Source organism: Meleagris gallopavo, chromosome 19, assembly GCF_000146605.3.
Source record: "Meleagris gallopavo isolate NT-WF06-2002-E0010 breed Aviagen turkey brand Nicholas breeding stock chromosome 19, Turkey_5.1, whole genome shotgun sequence".
In the NCBI taxonomy this organism is placed as follows: Eukaryota; Metazoa; Chordata; class Aves; order Galliformes; family Phasianidae; genus Meleagris; species Meleagris gallopavo.
Window position 1 is genome coordinate 10,155,556 of NC_015029.2, and position 24,428 is coordinate 10,179,983.

The window sequence follows — 24,428 nt, forward strand, 5'->3', positions numbered from 1 at the left end:
GCCAGGAGCTGCGGGCCGGCTGCAAGATGGCAGGGCTGTGATGTTGTCCTGCTCGTGCAGACGAGCGTTTTGCTTTACTCCCGGTGCTATGTAACCTATTGTGTTTGTGTGCATTTTTCTAAACTCTGTTTTTGTAGTGGAGACTTCTTAACCACAAGTCGTGACCACGTGTTCCAAAGCATTAAACAATTTGAAGAAAATTCGAGCCAGGCAAGTTGCCCCTTGTGTTGTTGCTGATGATTAAGTAATCAGTAATAATCTCAAGGAAAGTTATTTTCTCCTGTGGTGGTTCCAGGAAAATCCCAGAGATGGTGTGAGTCTTTTAGGTGAAATAAGATGTTAGAATGTGCAACTACAAAGATTTGTCCCCAGAATGTCGCAGTGAGGGAGAATGCTTCCTGCTCATAGGCTTTTTGCAAAATGTTAGGTAGAAAGAAGGAATGCATATAGGTAGCTCCAAAAGTAATGCTTCTTGTTTATTTTCATGAAAACTTCAACAGATACAGAGAGCATGATAGCATTGCTTGATAGAGCAAATTCTTAGCTACAAAACAGTCCTTTTCAACAGTCACTGCCATTAGGTTTGCATTTTCACCTGCAGTGAACAAGAGCGCACATGATGCGCTTGTAAAAACAAATAAATAAATAAAATCTGCACCACAAGAAGTGATTCACTTGCTGTTACTACCGTTGATACCACCACCCACCTCTCACTGTGCTCACATCCACTGTTTGATCTCCATAAATGTTCAGCAAATGCCAATGGATGTCAATGGGTGCAATTCTTTTCCTCATGGAGAAATTCAGTGACACACTTTGCTCCATACACACTTCCATTTCAGCCTCCATTCTGTCAGCAGCAAAATTTAACAAAATATTAGTTGGATGGTTCAGGCTCTACTACCGTCCCACCAACATCCACCTCTGATGTCATGGGCTAACATAATAAAACAGAAGGCATTACTTTTGGAGCAGTCCTCATATTCCATCTGGACTCTAATGTAGTCCCTGCTGATTTTTTTATATTATTATTATTATTATTATTATTTTTTTTATGAACTGGTCCTTCTGAATGCTGGCAAAAGAGTGGGCAGCAGTGCTGTATTTTTTGGAGTAGCACTGATGTTCTTGTTTCTGTCTCTTCCTAGGTCTGGAAATAGTATGTTCCCATGAAGGAAAATAAAACTGTCCAACTTAAAGCAAGCTCTTACAATCTAGTGCAGACTGATAATCCATGATTTTAGCTGATCTCCAGTGTATGTTGTAATGTTTGCCTTCTAGTCATATTAGAAGTCTGAAAGATGATTTTCATTTGGCTGCTATGGAAGAATATACTATTACAGAACTCAGTGTAGAACACTTCTGCTCTTTAGCTATTACCTTGGCTTTTCGGAATGATCTTTTGAGTTAATGTGAAATTTATCATGTATTGAAAACTTCCTGGGAATCTTGCAAAGAAATTATTGGAACTAAAAGTGACACTTAGCAATGTAAAGAAGTTCATTTTTATACACCTTTTTATCAACAAGTTAGCAAACCAAACTTACCTCACTAATTCTGTGTCATGGTCATCTTTTAAAAGCTGTATCCAAATTATTTATTTGTTCATAGTTTTCAGACAATTTCGAAGATCTTTCTAATTTGAAGAAACTGAGGAAGGCAATATGAGCACGTTTAGATTAGTCAAACAATGAGCAAGGAGATTTAGATCCATTACACTAGTAATTCTCTATGCTTTAGTAATATGAATTCCTTGTACGTTCAATGTGCGGCCTTAGTTGTTGTTGGCCTTGGATGCTGGAGGTCTTCAGTGTATGGTGAGGAATATTAGCACCTCTCACTTGCTAATTTTATTATAGTGTCATTATTCTGTAATTTAAGTTGAAAGCTTACTTCTTTCTCTAGACAAAGAGGACACATGGGACCGGAGTGGCCATTGTAGTGCTTTTAGTTAGGGGCATTTGGATACTTAAGATTAAAGAATTTCAGAGCTTTCCAAATGCACCAATTTTATACTGTAAGAAAAAAAGAAAAAAGCTTATTTGAACTGCAGTGTGGTAATTCTCTTCATTTGACAGATTTAGCAAAAGATCCAATGAGTTTTCCTCAGTTTTATCTGTGATTCGCCCTCTCTCATTTCCACGGTGCCATTTCAACCTACAGATGTGCAGTACTTCTTGAGAGAGGGAAGTAGGGAGCGGGAAAAGTGAGGAGAGGTCGCTTCCGTGGATATTTTCCAAGATAAGAAGGTAATGAACTCCTGTGCAGATCAGTCTCTCTGAATCCTGGCTCTTTACAGAGCTGGGAAAGTAAGCGCCTGCTGCACTTACATTTGAGTAGAATATTTCATTTTCATCTAAAAATGAGTGTTTCCAGTTCTTTGCTTTCATAGAAAAATACATGTTTCTAACTTGATGTTACACCTCAAAGCAGTAAGGTTCTCATAAGTAAGAGATCTCCAAGAAGAGGGTTCAGAATTTCTGAAGAACTTTAATTAGGACCAAATTTATATATCATTAGTGACAACTTCTAAGTTCATTAGCATGCACTTAAGTTCCATTGATTTTAGTACAATTACAGTGCAATTAACAATAAGTGCAATTAAATGTCTAGGAATTTAACCCCATGAAGAAGGCTAAAGATTTCTGTTGCGTGTTTTTAAGTTGATGGTGTTCTCTTACAGAAAAAATTACAAGGATCCAAAATAACAGAATTAGTCAGACCTTGTTTATTTGATTATTCTCATTTCTGAGTAATCTGAAGTGCAATACTACCTAGATCACCTTTTTGATTAAGTGGTGCTGAATGCTTTTTCTTAGTTTAAGGTCTGAATAGCCTGTTTCCAGAAACTTTTCTGTGTGAGTCATTCAAAATTGTCGTGACAAAGCCGCCTTGCTTTTTTTTTTCAGTTACAGTTTGTCTGTTGCAAAGAATAAAGATGTGCCTCTTCACTAGGTGGTAGGGAGCTTTTATCTGTGCCAAGCGTTTACAGATTATCTGAGCTGACTGGTATAGAACTGGATATTTGTAAAAGTGAAGAACAGAACTAGCTTTGTGCAGGCATTCTGTTTGACCAAATGGGAATGCCTTTTTATTACAAGTCTAAGAGAGTGGAGTTTGTTGCTTTTATTGAAGTCTGTATGCTTAGTGGCATGTTTTTCAAAGCAATTCATAGCTGTGGCATTTGTTTTCTGTCCTGAGAATCTTCAGAGATCAACTTCCATTCAAATCCCAGGTTGGAGAATAGCAGATTCTAGGAATTGTGAAAGATCACAGCTCATTTTGGCTTTGAAAGCTGACAGTTTTCTTCACCAGAGTAATTCAGTCAGCAAGGGAGTGGTATAGCGCTAAACATGGCTTTGAGAACTTAATAGAATACTGTAAAACATTTGGTCATGTAAATTAATTTTGGGTCAGTGATTAGAAGCTCAAGTTAAGCAAAACAGTTAAGAATGTGGCAATCTTAAAAAGATGAACTTTGGGAAATCAGACAAACAAATTACTTTGTGAAGCGTGTGTAGTTGAATTGCTAAATTCATTTGACACAAGATCTATTGAATCCAAAAACAGAACAGCAAAAAGTGCATAGAGAGGAATAGAAATTCAACTGACAGATTCAGAGAAGAGATGCTGTAAAGAAGAAATGCCACCCAGACTTAAACACACAAATATTTATACAAGATCTATATCAGGAAGTCTCTAAACCACAGCTTTCTGGTGAAAGGAAGCTGAGTCTCACAAACAGCTATTGTATTTGCCTTCTCCTACATCTCTTTTGGTAGCGTTCTCTTCTTTCTGCTGCTAGGTACCATCAGAATGATGAAATAATCACTATTACAATATTAATTGTTTTAATAATATATTTTCCTGGTTCAAGGAAAGAGCAAAAGAGAATGGTTGGGTTTTCAGGGCAAGATGATAAAATTTGGTAGTAGTCTGTGATTGTGCTCCGGTGGAAAACCGTGCTGGGAAGTTTCGTTCAACTTTGGAATTTTTTCCTGCTTGAATGGGTGCAGGAATGATTTGCATCAGACAAAGGCTTTTTTGGACATAAATTCCTAAACATAATTCCACACTAACTTCTCGTAACGTTTTCTTTCACACACTGGTTTCTTGAAAGTTGTTTGATTTCTGATATGCTTATTTTTCTGTTTTGCTATGTTAGGCTCTGTTGCTACAGTAACAGATGTGGAATGTTTAACTCCAGTGATCCATTAGGTTGAGGTTATTCAGGAGCAGTGTGAACTCATATTCTTTTTTAGTTTTGGGATGGCTAAGTACGATGTAATGATAATATTCCTTTCATTAAGTACAGAAAATGAGTTCATTGAGGTTCTTTTAGTATTCCAGGTGAGACTTCTCAGAAAGTCAGTATTAGATATTTACAGGCACTTTTTAGTAGCCTTTGGAGTAGCGGCCCTGCTTCAGATTTTTTTTTTTTTTCCCTCTGAAGTTGTCAATATACTGGAGTAAAGAAGAGTAAGACTTTATGTAGGTCAGCAACAATTTGTGTTTGCATGATATTCACTGTGAAATTAGACTGCTTAGTTGAGGATGCAATGCATGAAAAAGTAAGAATGAATGCCTTTCAGGAATGTTCAGTTTTCTCTAAAGCACTTTAAATCAGCTGTCAAACTGAAAAGACAATCCACCAAAATTTTATTACTTTCATTTCCCTTAAAGCCTGTGCATTTGTAACTATGCTGAAATGTTGTGTCCCTTTAAGAGCACTAATATTTCCAGCTACCCCTGCCAGGCATTAGCAGAAAATGCTTATGATATTGAGTCACTGTTATTTTCTTTGAATTCCTAAAAGGATAGATGTTGTCCATTTGTTTAATGTCTCTGCAAAAGAAGAACTGAATACAAATAAATGCTTCCATGACAGATCTGAGAAGCCACTGTAGTGGGAAAGTTAATGAAGTTTGAAAAAGTCAGTCTCAATCTGTAACTCTTAAGTACCCACTCGACAATTAAAAGCATTGGCAGTTTTGTTAGTCATGTATCTTCTTCCACAGAAAGACTATTCCTTTTTTTTCCAAAGCAGCATTGAGCAATGTTAAACATAAAAAATGAACTGCACTTTCATGATTTAACTTAGCAGTTGCTGTGTCTGAATAAAACGTATCAGAATTGAGCTTTTGGGAAAAAAACAAAAACAAAAACAAATGACAACTATTCTTCTGATTAGGAAATCAAGCTTAGCAGAAGAAAATTTCACCCAAAACTATTCAGTGAATTACATTCAATTCACAAACAGCCTTAGAAGAGTAAAACTGCAATTTTTAAAATAATTATTTAGTGAAAAAATAATAGTTCAAGTTTATTCTTTCTTATTTAATACTTGTTAATGTTTTAAAAGAATTGAAGAATTACATTGAGCAACTTAAGGCACACATATTTCTGTTGTGCTTTGGGTTTGCTCTTGATCCTGTTCTTATGACTTAGAGGACACAAAAGAGACATGACTGAGAAAAAACTGTAAGCATTATAAAATCACATTTATGGGTAGAGCAAAATAAGGAAGAAGCCATTGACACATTCTTAGACCAGAGCAAAGACTGATTGTTTCTAAATCCATTCAAGAGCTAGAAAGCTTTCAAATTCCAATTTATCAACTTCTTCTGGGAAAAGTCCAGTGGAAAAAAAAAAAGGTCAATTTTTTCATACTTTCAGTGAATCTGTTAGTAGAGTTTAATTCAGAAAGAGGCACAAAATCCTCCTAGATATGATCAGAATTGTCGTATAAGTAAGGACAAATATTGAAGACCAGGTATCTTTCCATCTCTTTCAGCAGGGTATATTATGTCACAGAGTCACTGATGACTTGAGGTGGGAATGGAGCTCTGGAGGCCATCTGGTCCAATCCCTGCTCAGGCAGCAGCACCTAATGCAGGCTCCCCAGAACCATGTCCAGATCGCTTTTGAAGATCTTCAGGAAGGAGACTCCACACCGAGCGACCTGTGCCAATGCTCCATTACCCACATAGCACAGAAGTGCGTCCTTGTGTTTAGACGAAACTGCTTGTCCTGGTAGCAGGCAGCTCGGAAATGAGCTGTCCTTAGTGCACTCTCCCTTCAGGTATTTCTTCAGGCATTGGTAAGATACCCCAGTGCCTTGTCTTCGCTAGGCTAAGCACTCCTAGTTCTCTCAGCCTCTCCTTATAAGAGAGATACTCCAGTTCCTTTATCAGTTTTATGGCCTTTTGACTCTGTCCATTATGTCCACATCTCTGGTACTGGAGAGCCCAGAATTGGGCACAGTGTTCCAGGTGGTGTCTCACCGATGCTGACTTGGAGAGAAAGGATTGCCCCTCTTGACTTTCTGGCAGTATTTTTGCTCAATGCAGCAAAAAATCTGTAGTCGTCTTAGCCCACGTTCAACCTGGTGTCCACCAGGATCCCCAGGTCTTATTCTGTCAAGCTGCTTTCCCATAGCAAGCCCTGGTGCCTGGTGTTGTTGCTCCATAGGTAGAGGAACACACTGTTCCTTGTGCTGCATGAAAAGTTTGTCAGCCCATTTCTCTGGCCTGCCAGTGTCACTCTGGGTGGCAGCATGACCTTCTTGTGTACTTGCCATCTCCTCAGTTCTATATCATCAGCAAACTTCCTGAGTGTTACTATTGTCCATATAATTAATGGCAGTGTTGAATAGGATTGGGTTCAGTACTCAGACATTGGCTACTTTACTCATTACTGGTCTCCAGCGAGGTTGCGCAGTTGTGAGCATTGCTTGATGAGCAGTGATCTCAAAATCTGGTAATGAATTTAAAATAGTAAACACAGATATTTTAGGAAGAGCATTATTTGCTAGAATATCCGTCACAATTGCTATTCTCTAGGCAGATTTCTGTCAGAATGCATATAGGTGCAGATACTCAGGCCGGTGCCATAGCCACATCGGCAACTTACCACAGGAAGGGAAAGACATACAGAAAAAAAGGGTTTCTAGAGGTTAACTGGTTCAACCTCTTGCTCAAAACAGAGTTCATTTAAAAATTAAATTAAGGTACTCGGGAACTTGTCCATCTGAGTTTTAAAAATATCCAGAAGTGGAAGTTCACCACCTTTCTGGGAGATGTTACAGTGCTTGACCCCTCTAACAGCGATTGATTTTTCTTAACCACTATGCTAAGTGGGTTTTCCATTGCTACAAGTTATGTCAGTTGCTTCTTGTCCTGTTGCAGTGCATCTCTGAGAAGAATCTGGCTCTGATCTTTACAACTCCCACACAGTCCTTTTTTTGTTAGAGAAATGACCACAATTATGTTCTGCACTTCTGGCCCTTTCTATCCAGGCTAAACAAGCTCAGTTCCCTCATGTGTCATCTGTTTCTGCTTGTCAGGACATCCCAGTAGTCTTAGGTTGGCCTCTGTCCAATTTGATGTCTGTGTTCTACTGCAGTATTCCAGATGTGGCCTCACCAGTGCCAAGCAGATACAAAAAGCTTATCTCTAAAACATTTGTGAAACTGTACTGTATTCTCTTTGGTTGCCACTTCTGTGCAAACAGAAGCAGCATTTTATAACAAGGCACTCTAGTAAGCCTGCAGACTGCATGTTACATGTTTGTTTTATAATCTGTGTTATATATAAAGTGATATTTGTAATACTGCTTTCTTAAAATCTACAGATAACTAGAGCATGACTTATGTGTGCCATATCAGGAATATCTAAGTAGTTGATGTATTCAAGTCTTTAAGTCATCTTAAAGAGATGTTACAGCTTCTGAGAAGATGGTATGATCAAAAGCTTCTCCCTTTTCTTAGATTTATTTTTCCATTTATAGAGAGAGTCAGAAGAAACTGGATAACACAGATGCTCTTGGCAGATGTGGGAATTAAAAGTTGTACCAGTTCTGGAATTTAGTTTTGAATTTTATTGAATGAATGCTTGATTTTAAAGTTGCTCAGCCTTTCAAAGGACTAAGAATGATGTAGTTGCTTTTTCTATCCAATTGTTGAAACTATTGCTTTTGAGTGGAAATGTTTTAGTACTTGTGCACATGCTGTAATAGCAAGTGTGGATTCTATTACTTTTGTTATCCAGTTCTTAAAAATGTAGTATTTGGAAATACTGTGAGTGCCAGTTGGGTCAGATCCCTTGGTACTTTCTGGAAATATTGCATTTTTAAAATATAAACTGTCTTTAGTTTGTGTTCTGACAGAGGTAGCAATGACAATAACTGTTCATACTTTTTGTTTCTCCTAAGTGTACGTAATACCACTTGTACCTTGTAATTTTAGCTTCTTGTTTTTCATGAAGTAAAGTAGTTTTCAGAATGTTCACTGAAGTTACTGAATTATTTGTGATTTTGTGTTTATTTAATGGAGGTAGGATTGTATATCAGAGCAATGCTTTGTATAGGTGATATGTTGACACTGGTTTTTAACCTGTGAGTGCATTTGCCAAATGATCCCTGAGTTTTATTCTGATAAATTCTTTCTCCACTGAAAACTTACTGAACTTGTGAAACAAGTTTCCAGTGAAACTCTCAATTTGGATGTCATCATTTTTGAGGAATGCTGGGCCTGTTATAGAGTATCTGTTCCAGAGTAAATATTCCAAAGCACTTTTTCTATGCTTTCCAGGTATAAAAAAGCCCAGAGTGGGAACGTGGCCCTCCTGCAGTGCTTTCTGGTTTCTTAAACCGAAAAGGAGAGAATTTGATGTTTTGCATAATAAGCGTATGCATGAGAAGTTAGTTTGATTCAGTCAGGAAGTGTCATATGATCAAGAAAACAGTCCAATACAGAACATCTGTGTTTTTTACAATATTTCTCTTTCAAGTAAAAAATAATAATAATAAATTGGCAGACTTGCATGCCATATACTGTGCTTTTTTGCTTGGAATATGTTTCAGATACAGTGATAGTGTTGATTACTTCAGAGTACTTACTAACACGTTCTTGTTTATTCACTAGATCAGCCTTACAACGTATTTAAATGTGTACCTTACCAACATAAAATCTTAGTTACTTAAGCCAAAATAAGATATTCTCTTTAATTATGTAATCTTTCAATGTCAGAATTTCTTACTTCTCGTGATTAAAGAAACTGCTACAAGCAGTCGCTTTTTTTAAGTTAAAATCAGTGACAATTGAATAGACACACAGCCTTGCAACAACAAATTAGTCAGTATAATTTTTGTACTTCACCCTCTCCTATAATAACAGAGACGGAGGCATAGGCTAGCATATTTATCGAAGAATGTTAGAGAAATTGTGGCTGGAAGGCCTCTGGAGTTCATCTGGTCCACCTTTCTGCTGGAAGCAGGGGCCATGGATTAGGTTATCCTGGGCCTTATCAAGCAGAATCTTGAATATTTCCAGCAAGGAAAATTGCCCTCTTTCTCCGAGTGTCCTGGTTTTATCAGTATTGCATATCATAACATCATGCAACAGGCTGCTGGGTGCAGAGGTGCTGCACTGTGGAGCTGCATTTCTTGTTTCTCTCTCTAGCAGTATTGTGTGAGTTCTGACTCTCCAAGAGGGAGATGCATTGGGATGTACTACATTTCCCAGGAGCCTCCACATGACTTCTGATACTGGGGGATGAGTGAAGAGCTCTCTTGTCTTTCCTGGGAGATGATCAGTGAACTGTCTGCCAGTAAAGATTCAGACCAACCCTCCAGTTTTATTTTTGGTTCATTTTATTACTCTTAATTATTCTGTATTATCTGACATTCCTTTTAATAAATTAGTTTCTCCTATCTCAGTCTAGTTTTTCCCCTCTTCCTAACCCCCCTGCCTTTTTCTCCTGAGGGGAGGAAGGAGTGCCACCTGATTAACTCTTCAAACCGCAACACTGGGAAACCGACTCTAATATTTGTTCTCACAGTGAAGAATTAATATGCAGACAGAACTTCACAGTATTATCTGTGTTCAAAATGACCTTCAAGTCCAATGGTCAACCTGACCTACTGAGTCCTGTTATCAAACTATATCACACAGACAGATTCTGCCGACTAATCTGAATTTCTCCCATCATCTCGTATTCTGTTGCTGTGTATCCGAATAGAGTATTTCCATCTGTCCTGTAACCTCCTTTTAAGTCCAGAAGACTAGTTAGTACTTGCCTCTACACCTTCACTTCTCTAGGTGGAACAAACCCAGTTCCTTTAACCTTTCTTACTTGAACAAGTTTTTCTTGCCTTGTAGTCATTTTGATGGCCATCTATTGGGACCACCTCTGATTTTCTTCAAGTCTGACTTTAAATATTATCATGAATATATTTCTTTTCTTGTAACAAAAAAGAATAAGGTACTTACTTGAGAAATTTACCTGGATTTAGTTCAATCCTTGTTTTAGCATTTGTAGTATTAGTGTGAATTTTGCCAGAGCGCTCTGGTGTTTAACAAGAAAATACAGAGATATGCTATAGTCTAAATCCAGTGAAACTGCATGAGGAAATGGTTCTGAGATTCTAATTTAAATATGCATATGCAAATTGCACCTGCCTTCTTTTTAAATAATAAACAGAAGATCTTCAGTCTATCAAGAATTGGGAAGTTCATCATTTGAACATTCAGCGGTTTCAGCATGAAAACAATTGTCCGTATTCTTATGTCAAGCTATTTCTGACAACTCCTGTTGTAGCAGTCATCATTAAGATACTTTAAAGCATTCCAAATAGTTATATAAAGCTACAGTTAAAACTGGGTGCCTTTCATTTATGTTATAAATATATTCAAGTTTTTCATTTTCCTTTACTTCTATGAGAATTTATACAAAGAAAATCATCTTAGATTTTAAGATGCTTCTTAATTACTTTCTTTAAAAGAAAAGGGAAAAAAAAAAGTCATGTAGTTTGAAGCAATATTTTTTCTCTTTCATGAAAATTAATGTCCACAAAAACAAAAAGACCAAGAGAAGGCTAGTAAATAGAGAAAACACATCTTTCACTTCGCTCATTATCGTAACTGTGCTCCAGAATGCGGTCGCATTAGCTGCTTCCCAGTAGCAGTTGATAGTTAGCTTGCTGTCAACATCATGGACATTACTTTTATCTGTCATTTTGGAAAAAAAAGTTTTTTGTGGTATTGTGAGTTTTCACACACTCATTAGATCGGTGATGTGCAAGGGAAAATGCCAGAGAATGGCAGTAAGATCTTGAAGTTCACAGCATTGTATATTCATTAGTGAATTCCACTAGTCACCCCCCTATTAACAGTCACACAGTTCTTTCTTCCTTCCAAATTTTTAATCAAGTTGTTTCCTGAATCAGGTTAATCAAAGATGTTGAAAGTAGTCAAATTAAAATAAATTGTGTCTTCCTAGTGGATCTCCACAACTTCTGCTTAGTAGTCAAGAAGCATTTTAATGATTTGAAAATGCTGTTGTTTCTATCCAATTCTAGAAAATGCAATTGTTTTACCATACTGGTCTTTGATGATCAGTAACAGAATCTGACTATCTGGTGTGACATTAAAAAGACAAAAACCAACTGCACAGAAATTACTTTATTTTTCCCAGTCTGAATCTTTCGTCATCCCAGCTTTTGACTGGTTTTCTGAACAAATGCATGCAAAAATTACTTGTTAGACTTCTGAAGATATTAGCATATAGGACTCCTCACAGACCGTGCCTGTCTTTGATTTATTTTAATCCTCTGTGAAGTTTGTTAAAGGGAACTATTTTGCACTGGATTGCTTGAAGGTTGTACTTAAATTTATTCTTTGAAACGTTTAGCTTTCCAAAGTCCCTTACTGGATAGATCTTTGACTAGTAGATATTTTTTCCTTTTCCTTTTGCTTACATAATTTTTTTGCTGAAACAAAAAATGGTATTGTTTTTTACTGAGAATATCTTCAAGATATGTCCCTGACTTGTACTTGGGACAGCATTACATCATGCAGTTCCTCTTGTCTCATTTCTGTTTATTCCTTCAAAGATATTTGTCAAAACGGAAGAGAGTTAAGACTCTTCATTCTTCTGCTAATTATTAGAGTTTAGAAAATCTGTATCAGTGCATTGCCTAAAATATTAAAATATCTTTTGAATTTTCTCCCCATCCCAGGGTGTAGTTTGATCTGTTCCAAACACTGGCTTGCTGTGTTAGTATTCCAAGAATGGCAGGTATTTGTATACTTATGGTGTGTAGTATGTTGGAAAAATCACAATGAGAATAAATTTAATCTGCATGTATTTAATACTTTTTTGTTGTTGTTGATTTTTAGCATAGTTTATAAAAGATTTTAAAAATGTTCCCCATTCTTCAGATCAAGCATTGCATTAGTGGATTTGTAAAATTGACAATAGGGGGTTTTCTGGTGTTCTAGATGTGCTTGTTCAGACTTGTTCAGTAAGGGTTTATTCGGGAGAATGTCACTAATGCCTATAAACTTTATTTACTAATCTTACTTGCCTAACCTCTCAGTGACCCACAAATTGTAACAGATATTTACAGCTCATTTTGAGTCTGCATCTCTCATCTTACTGCTTGTTTTGTTTCTGTTTGTTACTTAAGCCATTATCTATACGGAGTGTGACATTTTTTAGATGTTCTGGTACTGTTAACTTTTAGTTAAATATTACTGTGAATTCTATTTAGCATCAATGATATTAAAAACAAAACAAAGCAAACCCAACAAAACAACAGCTATGGTTTTCCTTGTTGAATTCTACTTACTAGTTATCCTGAAGCTTGAGCAGAAAAGGGGTATATTAATAAGTTTAAGTTTTAAGATGCTTATTTAAGGTCCTGTAATTGAATATTAGGTCACAATAACAGGGATACTCTACAAAGAGGAAAAAAAATCAAACATTCTGAGGCTAATTAAAAAAAAAAAAGCTACAGTTATATTGTACAGGTAAAATAAGAAGGTTGAGTAAGAATGCAAACACAGTGGCAAACATGTACGTGGGGTCAAAAGTGGTATGTGTCTTAGGTGAGTCAAGTGTGTAGTGCTGCTTCATGTGGATCTGAACCCCATTTGGGTTGTGAAGATTTGTCAACAAGAGATCAAAGAAGGAAAACCAGTTGAGCAGGGATCAGTAATTGTAGTAAAAGAATGTGATACGTTGTAAGAAATACCAAAAGTCAGTATTTCTTGGGAATGTTTCAGAATTTGGAACTGTTAAAATAAAAATAATATAAATATTTTCTCTGATAAAGCTTTTTGTCCTTTTGACAGCCTTGTAGTATGCATTGGTATATGTGAGTGTTCTGGCTCACTGGCATCAGATAGAAATAAATGAAACTGGTCTTAATCCTACCCTTATTTTCCTCTAAGTGATTGCATTCATTTGGCCACTAGGCTGGCAATATCTATTACAAAGTGCATGTTGTTGCCTTGGAAAAGATGCATGTTCAGTTTCTTAGAGTATTCCAAGTCCTAACAAGACTAACCAGTATATAACTTTGGTTATATAGAAAAATATTCCAGCTCATAGTCAATGGAAAACATCCAAATTTTGTGAAACCAATGATACCACAAAACTGTAGTCTTTTCTCTGACTATGAGCTAATCTGCTAAGAATGGCGTCTTTGGTTTTACAGACTGCTGACTATAGTGATTTTTTGACTTTCAACCAGTTACTCAATTGATAAGTAGCTTTCTCTCTGTCCCCTGCTTTACTTAGTATGGTAGAACTTCAATACTGTATGTGGGAAAAGGCTTTTCAAAAAAACTTAACCTTGGAAGTTGCTCTCTAGTAGATGGAATGCTCAAAATGCATGATCTGGCTGCACTGACTCCTGCGTTTCAAGTTCACTTTTCTGTTTTGTGTTGTATTTCAGTTTCCCTGTGTTTAAACTGCTGGTAATATTACTGCTTTGATTGAGCTCTAGAGTAAAAATTTAAGAGCTAGGTATTATAGTTTTTCTTTTGTCATTTAAAAATAATCTCTCTCCTTTACATGCTGTAATTTCCATTGATGAATTTAATTATAGATTATTCAGCCATGCTTTTTCTGTGTTGTTATTTCCATGATGCCATAAACTAACAAATACAGTATTCTCCACATGCAATAACCAGCTGCAAAATTGATTTTAGTGACAATGGAGAAATGTCAATATCACTGGAAAATGTTTTGCCTGTGGAAGCAGCTGCCCATGAGCTCACCCTCTGGAAAATATCCCGATGGTTTCACATCTTTGAAAGCCTTTTCTGTGCACGGTAGCACAAATATAAGCCAACGTTTGAAAAGCTAGTGGTTTGTGTTTTCTTTGGCATAGTGCAAATCTGAGTCTTTCTTTTCAGAGTCTTGAAGTCTTTTGCTGAGAGGAATGATTTTGTATTTTCTCTGAGCAAAATAAATTGATTCTTATCTATCCCTGTTATCACATGATGTATATAGGAGTTCACAATGAAGGCATGCAGAAGCGGGACAGGCTGTAGTCAGACCACGCTAGGGAGAACCCACACTGTGCCCTGTGCAGAGGTGATTTATTCTAGGTTATTTTTTTTTAAAACAGTCAAGTTCAAGTCATTTAATAGGATATTTATAGAGTAGATGTATATTCAGTTCACTGACAGACTTAGCAGAGACTGCTAGTTTTCCTGCAAAGCTGGAGAGATAGAGAGATGTGGAAATTAGGTAACGCTTCAGGAATGCTGAATGGAAAGAGTAATACTATTTGTTTCTAATGTCATGTTAAGATGGCAGCAAGCACCACTTGCCAGCAGCAGTAACTCCTTTATAGTTAGCAGTAGATAGTATACTGGGGAATTAATTGTGATCTTTTAGATTTTAATTACTACCCACTAAAAATACAAAAGTAACTATGTTGGCCTATTCACCTAATTTTCTTAAGTGAAAATTTTATTTTTCAATTTGCAAGTGTGTAGACACAGATGAAATATGGCTGCTGTAAGTTAATTAATAGGACAATACTTCAAGTGTAAAGACCGAACTCAGTCATTCTCTCTTCCACTGAGTGCCATTTAATAGTCAGGTACATTTTCAATAATGGTACTGAGTTCTGTCATTCTAGAGGTAGAAGTAGAGATGAAAACTGACAACAAATTCAGAATGTTTTTTAGCAAGCAGTAAATAGCTCAGATTTCTTATAAGCTTAAAGTGTTAAGGTAGCCCGAGTCATAGAGTCTCCAGTTTATAAACTGCAAGTGTATCTGTAAGAATTATTATCTCCTCAAGAGAGCAGTTTTAACATGGGAAGAAATATTTTAAGATTTTTCTGAGCCAGTGAAGGAAGCTAGACTCTAAAACTTGACCTGATTTCTAAACATCTTTTATCTTTTTTTTTTTTTTTCTATTCCAGAGAGGTAATGCCAGTTGGTTTATGTGTTGTTAATCCAACTATATTCCACTCATTTGTAAGGATTAAATATTTTTCTGGTGAGATTCTGACATTAACAGTGTCCATTGGAGCACTCTTTACTCATTCACGGACAGAACAGATAAAGATGCAGTCTTCTCTAGCCCATACTGGATGGTCTGTATAAGACTGGGAGACAGTTAATTATAACTTTATGTTTTCTCAGCAAAACATTAACAGTTCAGAATGAGTTGAATTTGTTACTGCTTTTCACTGCTTCTGTGTCTATTTCTTCATTTTTCTATGATAGTTTGTATAATTTGTTTACCTACTACTCCCTAAGTGATGGAAGGGTCTTCCAGAATACATCCACGGATAGGCTTAAATGAAAGAAATAAGGCAGGTGCTTACAACCTGGCTGATGCTGGACATAATTCGATGTGTGACCCAATGAACTCTAAATTTACTTATCAGCTTGTCAGATATCTGCAAAATCAGATAAAGAGCAAGCTAGTGAGAAAAATTCTTGCAAGAGATCTCCATAAAGACACTGGAACAGGTTGCCCAGAGAGGCTGTAGATGCCTTTTCCCTGGAAGCGTTCAAGGCCAGGCTGGATGAGGCTGAAGGCAACCTGGTTTAGAGGGAGGTGTCCCTGCCGATAGCAGGGGGGCTGGAACTGGATGATCTAAAAGATTCCTTCCAACTAAAACCACTCTGTGATTCTATTCCTAAGTGACAGAGAAAAGTTAGTGCAGATCCTGCAGATAGTTATTGAGATTTGTAGAATTCCACAGCAAGTCTGAATTTGAACTATAAAACTACATATTAATGAAGTGTCAGTTGAACTCAACATGTGAAGTAGGTTGCGCTTGTGCAGATACTTAGTATTTGTGTAAATCTAACAAAATTGCCTGAGCTGTTTTTCATGAACTGTGAAGGAGCAAACTTCAGTAAGCCACATGGCTTTTCTTGAATTCCATTGACTCTTGCTGCTGATTTGTAACTTATTGCTGTAGATGATAGTAGTATGTAACTGAACACTAGAGAACACATATTTATGTTTTGATTTCAGGTAAGAATTTATATTTTCCCATATGGAAATTTTACTTTTTTTTTTTTTTTTTTTTTTGAATGAGTAAGGTCGAGGCATACTTACTACCAGGAGATAACATGAAAAATAATTTGTTTTCACTGCATGAACTTAATACACTTCCAAAGATTATTGGTAATTAATGCAAGCATACTGAAGTTGTTTCAGAGAGGAGTGTGTTGCTTAGAGGTGCTCCATTCAATTTACTGTAGTGGCTTTCCTTCATTTTGAGAAAATTCTGCTTAACTAGCACAATTGCATTTCCTGTTGCTTTAATAGCTGGAATTTATTGAGAGAATGTAATGTGCTGAAGCTGGAAGAGTAACTGAGCCAGCTAGCTCTTTTCCTGAAACAGTAAGAGTGCTCTTTTTGAAACAGGGCAAGAAAACATGAGAGGGAAAAAAGTCATTAATTATATACATGCTCAAAAAAGAGTGTGGAAAATGTGATATGGAAAATGTGATATGGAAATATGGCAGATTGTTATGCTGCAAAAGTTATTTTCCTGTTGAAAAGAATATTCCTTTCTTTATTATGTAAAAAAAGAAGCACAAACTTCTCTATTCATCTTATATAATAGTTTAGGAATATATTAGTTTAAATTTTTACTTTTAGCTTACCCTAAATGTCAGAACAATCCTTTAAAGAAAAGTCAGACTGAGGTAATGTTTTTGACACACAGTAGTGATAGCTGCAGTGATCGCTGAATGAAGTGCATGTGGTAATTTCTGTTCAGCCTATTTGAACGTAGATGTTTCTGAAAAACTTTGTTGTGGAAGGGATAAGATGCTTGTTCTACTCACCCTGCAAGGCTGCACGGGCAGGTTCTGTGTCTGAGAAGCCCTGCACATGTGAGTTGCAGCACACTTCAGTGCTGTTCTTGCAGATTGCAACGCAGTTCTCCCAAGGAGCTATGATCTTATCATGCGTTCCAGAGGAAGTTCTTAGCTGAATTTGAAAGATGGAATGGAAACTCACTGTAAGCAAACAAAAAGATACCAGTAGTGCTCTTACTTACACCAGAGAATGTTGGCAGTAGATTGCTTACATGTGATAAGGGACCTACTGAAAAGCCAAAAATGCTAAGTTCTCACATTCATTGGTTGTGGCTCTGCCAGTTTTTCGTAGTAGACATCAGTCTACAAAAGTGCACAAAAGCAAAACCTGTTCTGTCCCTTTTCTAAAGACGTGCTATAGAATTATAACACAAGCTGTGACATGTTTGAACAGATGAATCCTTTTTTTAATGAATCTAGAAGATGGTGGTGGTCAATAGTTGCTGGCTATTCTGCTCATTAACAATTGTGCAAGTTTTTCTGTATGAAACACCAGATTGATTTGTTTGTTTCAGGAATTTATCTCTTCGACTTAATCTACATTGATTCTGCATATCCTGCTTCAGGCAGCATTATGGAAAATGAACAAAGATCTAATCAAATGAACAATATTCTCCGAATAATAGCTGATCTGCAAGTCTCCTGTAACTATGGTTGGTAATATTTTATTTTTTTACTCCTAAGAAGTCTTAACTAAAGTGTCTTTAATAACATGAGAAGAGGCTTCTAACCTATGCAAAGGCAACGCAAGAGGATAAGATCGGTAGAGTTGGACATTGGACACAATTAGGCAAATGAGCATATATTCTAAACTGTAAGAACTGTAACAGAATTGTGTGGCATTTACTGCTGTGTATTGGCTACAAATGACATATTTCCAAGTACAGTTGACAGTACCAGCAGTAAATGGGAAATACATCTTCATCTTTCCTTTCTAGTAGATACGATGTTTTTGGAGCATGCAATATGTTAATTTTGTTATCATTTTGTTGTTAGTGTCATGATGAAAAGTTTACAGAATTAAATATAAATATTTCAATACTACAGCTGTTAAATTCTCTACTAAACTTTTTCTTATACCTCACTTAGTGTGGAAGATTATGTTACTTCTGTTTGTTAACAGAATTGTGCTCTAAAATTCATTTTTGCAATTCTAGCCTGTTATGCAAAGCCTCATGTCAAGAAACATGCTGCTTTGGGGGTCTTGATGAACACAGAGCATACTGCTGATGATTTACCATGAATTTTCATTGCTTAAACATGGAACAAGCTAAAAACCTTGAAGTAGCTGTACAACTAAATAAATTCAGAACATTTAAATGCTCTAGTTTGGGAATGTTTTTAATTAAAAAAAAAAAAATGTTAAATCTTAGATTATGAGAAAGTTAGGTGAGATATTGTGTATGTTTAAGTTCCCAGCCCTTGTTCTTTGTTGTAGATTTTGGTGTAAGATATTTAAAGCTATGGATTAGGCATAATCGTGTATGATTCGGAAGAGGTGGGGTATTTACCTTTGATATTCTTATTGTGATTTCCAATTTGTCTCCAAATACTTTGGCAAAAGAAATCTTATCTCACTGATCCTTTCCTTTTGGCAGTGGGGCAACTTCCTACACTGCATTAATTTTAACTGCTTTTGTTAAAATCAGAATGAAAATCAAAACGTAGCCTTGGAGAACGAATCTTATGGAATAATAGATACCTTTATGACACTTGTATTTATGAGAGTGTTAGAGTTCATTCAGATACTACAAGATGTGTTCCTGTTCATGCACCGTACCCACAAAGGATTTTTCTGTCTTTCTGAATTTAGCATATTTTTATCTTGATATGCATCATCATAATTTTTGAAGTTTTTGCTGCAGGTTTCAATTTCTCCCAAAACAATCAGTACAAAATTCAAGCAGGGCTTACATAAAAGGAACTCTTTTCCACTTGTGAGATAGCATATGATAAAATCCTCTAGGTGCTATGATGATGGCATTCATCTGATCTATTTTCTTTAACAACCAAGCATCACTTCTGCTCAATCAAATCTTTAAAGTCCTCTTAGAGTCAAAGTAATAACTCTGCCTTATTTATTCTATAAGGAAGTTCACATCCTCTCTTTCCATTAAGATAATCATGAGAATCAGGAAGAAAAAAAAAAAAGGGAATAATTTCTTGTGGATTATGTGAATATTCATCTTGTTTTAACACTTTATAGAACATCTTACAACACTACCCCATGTACAGAAGTATTTGAAGTCTGTTCGTTACATCGAGGAACTTCAGAAATTTGTGGAAGATGACAATTATAAGTAAGTACTATTCTTTCATTTAGTTTTGGAAAATTTAAAGGAAACAGCATACAGATGTTAGTTTGATTTGTGTTTGAACAAGAAGCTGTTGTCAGAAGATGCTGTGGGGTTTGTCTGGAGTACTTCATCTCATGTTATCAGAGTTGATAATACCAAGATGCCTAATTAATATTCAGAATGATTTTTGCCCTTAATGACTGTAGCTAGATTTCCAAAATGAAATAGCTTTTTAAAAGCAGATGAAGGTCTACTCCTCATTCTACTACATAATGATTATATTCTGGGAATTTTGTTCAGGAACACCGAAGCCATCTCTTAAGATGTCCAGGATTTACTCTATGCTATTGTAAGTATTACATAAAAGGCATCTCCCAAATTCAAATTACTCTTTTTATTAAACTAGTACTTCAGATATTAACTTGGAAGTTTATGGGGTTTGTGAGAGAGACAACTAATGCAGTGATATAAAGTAGACAATAAAAAGTGTGTTGGTTTTAAAACCTTACAGCTAAGGTTTTAAGTAACTCAATCAAGACAGCTGCAATGCTGTATGATTACCTATTGATAAATAGAGTACCACTATTTAGTTGAGCAGAATTAAGTGTTTGAAGTGACCAGATGTTTGGTAATATAACAGTGGTGTATGGATAAGCAGTAGCAGGTATGGCTGCTTTAAATTAGTTTCAGATCACCCAAAAAAGGTAGAGGTCACAGTCTGGTAATAAAGAAGGAAACCTCCTCCATCTGAGGATCAGGGCTCACCAAATAATCTGAAGGAGATCATCTCTGAGTAGAGATGCTTCTCTTTAATGTGGTTAGGGAGGGAGGGACCCAGGGTCTGGTACACAAGTTAATTGCTTCACCTGTGCTCTCAGGGCTGGCTACATCCCTTCACCAGGTTTTCATTCACTGGTTCAGGCTGTGACCTAATGGTTCTCGTACAGTTGGTATGGATGATTGTAAAATATATTTTAGAGAGCAGGGTTATGTTTTTTGGAACTGTGTTGTTACCAGAGTTATTAAGTTCTGCAGCTGATACCTTGACTCAAAATGTGTGTGTACTTAGATCAGATGGTAATAAAAATATTGGAAGGGTTCATTGAAGTAGAAGTTGACTGGAACATCACTAAGGAAGAATCATTTAGTCTGATGACTGTAACAGCAGTGAGTGATACAAAAATCCTGTAACACTGCCATGAAAATACAAATAATCTTTACTCTCTGTCAAATAGACTATTTCTAGGAAAAATTAAATTGTTAGTACGGTTTCACAAGGAAGCTAGTGATACATTACGTGGTGTTCTCTATGAATTTCTGGACATCCGTGTGGAATGGATTGCAACAAAAATACCCTCATGTTGAAAAGAATAAAGAACAACAGATTTAAGGAAAGCCTGGAAAAACAGAACTTTAGTTAATAGAATCACAGTATATAAACACAGTAGGGTGAATGGTATCACAAGGATGAATTAATAAAAAAAATTATAAATGTTGAAGTGCAGTGTCACTATCAGAGTAAAGGAATTCTGGAATGGCTTCTTATGTTGAGGAAAGAGAGAAATAACTAAATAAGTTTAAGTTGAAACCTGATCAGCTAATGCAGTGAATAGGACCAGTTGGCATCTGTGAAGGCAGAAGAGCAGACAAATCATCCTGTCACCAGTGAGAAGAGACCAACCCCGCTCTCACTGCAATCACCTTTCAGGTATTGGAAGACAGCAACAAGGTCTCCCCTCAGCCTCCTCTTCCCCAGACCAAACAGCCCCAGTTCCTTCAGTCTCTCCTCGTAGGCCATATTCTCCAAGCCCTTCCCCAGCCTTGTTGCCCTTCTTTGAACCTGCTCCAGCACCTCCATGTCCTTTCTGTACTGAGGTGCCCAAAACTGAGCACAGTATTTGAGGGGGGCCTCACCAGTGCTGAGTACAGGGGCAGGATTACTTCCCTAGTCCTGCTCACCTTTTTGAAGTTCTTGTATATCTTTATGCAGTTCTCAGTGTCAGGCATGTACCAGCATAAAGAATGACCTACTGTAGCCATTCTGCTTCTGTGCAGTCATAGCTGACATTGCTGTCTTACAAATACGACATCCTACTGAGGTAGTTCAGGTTGAAAATGTTGTTGCCATAATAGAGACCAAAAAAATTTCAGAATAGTTGTGTATAGCATGAGACAAGTTATTTCTCTTCCTGTTTGTTCTTGAACATTGCTGTATTTGTTGATAAGTCCACTTGTCAAAGCTCTTCTACTCAGCTGTGGTTCAGACCATTGCAAATACAGTACTATTCCTCAGGCAATTCTGTAGATTCCTGGGATAAATGTTTGCAGGACTTTGCTTTTCCTGAGAGAATAATTCTAAAAGTGAAACCCTGCAGACAATGCAATTTTTTCAAAGTGATACAACAGCTGTTCTGAATATTATCAGGACATAAATGGAGTGAAAATGTTCCAAAATGTGTCCCCTTGCTTAGGGAGTAAACTCCAGCAAATTTCAGTAAAAGAATCTGAACTAGCATTGGTAGTTCACTGCAAAATACATGCTTGGCTATAGTTTTCATGGGTATGTGCTTTTGTGTTCAATTAATCACAGTTACTAAGAATAAAGATGTTTCTATAAGGAAATGACTTGGAACAAAAGTAGTATGATGTTTTCAAAGCAAACATTATTAGCTTCGCAGAGTTAGAATCCTATCAGAGTACTGATGGTAGAAAGCAAATGTTCTCCCCTTTCTTCACTCCTATCATACTGTGTATGTGTAATGAATAAAAATGCATTATACAGCAGAGGCACACTGAACATTTGCACTGTGCACAGCTTTGTGAAAAGATCAGGCAGTCCAAGATGTGTATTAACTGTAGGCTGTGATCTAAATCTCCTGGACTGTATGCAAGAAACTGGTTACGTTGCTTACTTGATTTTTTAGATGAACTTTCTTCATGGTGTATCAGTGTTAACACTGTGTATACAGTGACTTTCATTAACTTTAATATCTTGGTAAAAATTGATTAATCAAGTGGTTTCTATGTGCTGATGGTTTCATAACGTAATATTTGTAGAAACTACAAGTCATGAGAATTCCAGTTTAAATTTGAAAATAATTTTAATATTAGTAGCAGTCTTGCTGATCATGCTAGAATATGTCTGACATAACTGACGTATCTTACAGGTTATTAAGTACTTTTGTTTGTACATTTTTAAGTTCAAGAAAATATTTCAATCAAATTTAGCAGTTTTCTTTCTAGGCTTGTCTAGGAAAAACTGGATTGATTTCATGAGGTATTAAAAAGAAGGAAAGATTTGATTCTTAGTGTAAATGCTACTGCAGTTGGTATGCATTTATTTGTATTGGAGGACCTTTACCTTATTCAGCCATCTTTTTTCATCTAAATAAAGTTTTAAATTAGTGTCTGCATTTGTCAAAAATCACCACATCTGCCCTTAAAGGGATCTTCTGTTCCTATTCTGCCTGTATATTTTGGTAAGATTTTTCTGGTTTTTCTTGAGTATTTGATTTCATATTTCCTCTCAATTGTCCCTAGCAATATTTTCTCTCTTCATAGCATTTTCTGGTCTCATGCCAGAAGAAACTAAAGGCCTTAAAAAGGCTGAGCACAAAGTTTTTATAATGGAAAAGAATTTTCTACCTCCTCTTCTTTGGTGAGCTCTCATTTTGAGCTAGAGACAGCATTTGTGTACTCTAAAGAGATCTATGCTTGATTTTTGGCAGGAAGAACATAACTGTCTTACAACCAGGCTGTCCTGGAGAGAAGCTTAGATAGTTGCCCTAAAATGTATTGGCAGGATCCCAACACACGTTTCACCGAATGAGAACTTCAGTTACACTGAGAAGAAGAATTTGGCAGCCACTTTATATAAACAAAGCTTTTCTCTACAATTTTTGTGCCAGTCCAATTGCTTGCTTTAGGTTTGTGCTTGTCAGCAAGTAGAATTACTCCAGAAAACCCCTAACAGTGATGTCATATCCTATAAATAAGAGATTTTTTTTTTTGCTTAGCCCATATACAGTTCTCCACAGAAGGTAAGAAATCGACAGTGTTTGCTGGTTACATGACTGAGGGGGCAAAAATAGGAACCAAAGCATCAGGATTCCTTCCAGTTATATGCATATATGTCGGTTATATATTGATAATCATAGTTTTCTCAGGAAATCACCAAAAATCAGCAGGCTTGAAAAATACCACAATGCAACTGCTGCAGAATCTTCTTCCTCCTCTAAGAGCATAAGAAGTGATGTGAGGAGACTGCTTGTCCTCAGGTATGCACTTTTTTCCCTGAGCTAGACAGCAGTATTCAGACAAGCTTGCAGTGATCCAGAACAATTCTTTTTGCTGAACTTTCAGAATCATTACGGCAGGCCTGGTATTCTTTGTGGCTATCCTTGGTCCTTGATTGGACAAGTAGGCAGGTTTTCTCCTTTCACCTTATTACTTAATCTTCCAGCCCTGTTCTTCTCTCAGAGTTTCTTTACTGTAATCAAGGACATCTAAGAAAAGGAGACATAACTAAGACTGTGCCTTATTGACAGCCATAAAGAAAGCCAGGCCCCAGAATTCAAGTGCAAGGACATTTTAATTCCAGAAGAGTTTGCATGTATAAGCCTTTCAGGATTTGGCCCTTCTAGCTGAAATGAGACATTAAAGGTTCTGCCATTTCTTTCAGTAGTAAAGCAGTGCATTTACAGCATCAGCTTTAATATATGAATTTTTAAAGTGGCAAATTTAAGTGGCAGAGTTGGCAGCACGTGTATTGGGGCTAGACATATGTTTGTTAGTATATGTCTTTCTGAATGTGTTTTTATTAATATACACTATTGATTAAACAGACTGAAGACTTGTTTGTACTGCAGTGTCACCTGGACAGGACAGACGGGATTGAAATGTTCTGTAGGATGTTCTCTGTAAAAATAATTCAATTATTTAGAGCATATTTACAAGACATTGATATTCCAATATACTACATA

The 24,428-nt window shown here is 36.5% G+C and overlaps 1 protein-coding gene across 5 annotated transcripts in view; it reads left to right on the forward strand.

The window, feature by feature from the left end:
* The window catches only part of RALGPS1 (Ral GEF with PH domain and SH3 binding motif 1), a 94,409-nt gene that overhangs the window by 41,348 nt on the left and 28,633 nt on the right, over positions 1-24,428 (forward strand). For all 5 annotated transcript variants that reach the window (XR_004161688.1, XM_031556258.1, XM_010721092.3 and 2 more), the window contains 2 exons: positions 17,665-17,802; positions 19,356-19,449. Coding sequence is in view for 4 of the 5 variants with exons in the window: in XM_031556258.1 (XP_031412118.1) it covers positions 17,665-17,802; positions 19,356-19,449 (232 nt within the window). In the remaining variant the exon portion in view is untranslated. The remainder of the gene's footprint in view (positions 1-17,664; positions 17,803-19,355; positions 19,450-24,428) is intronic.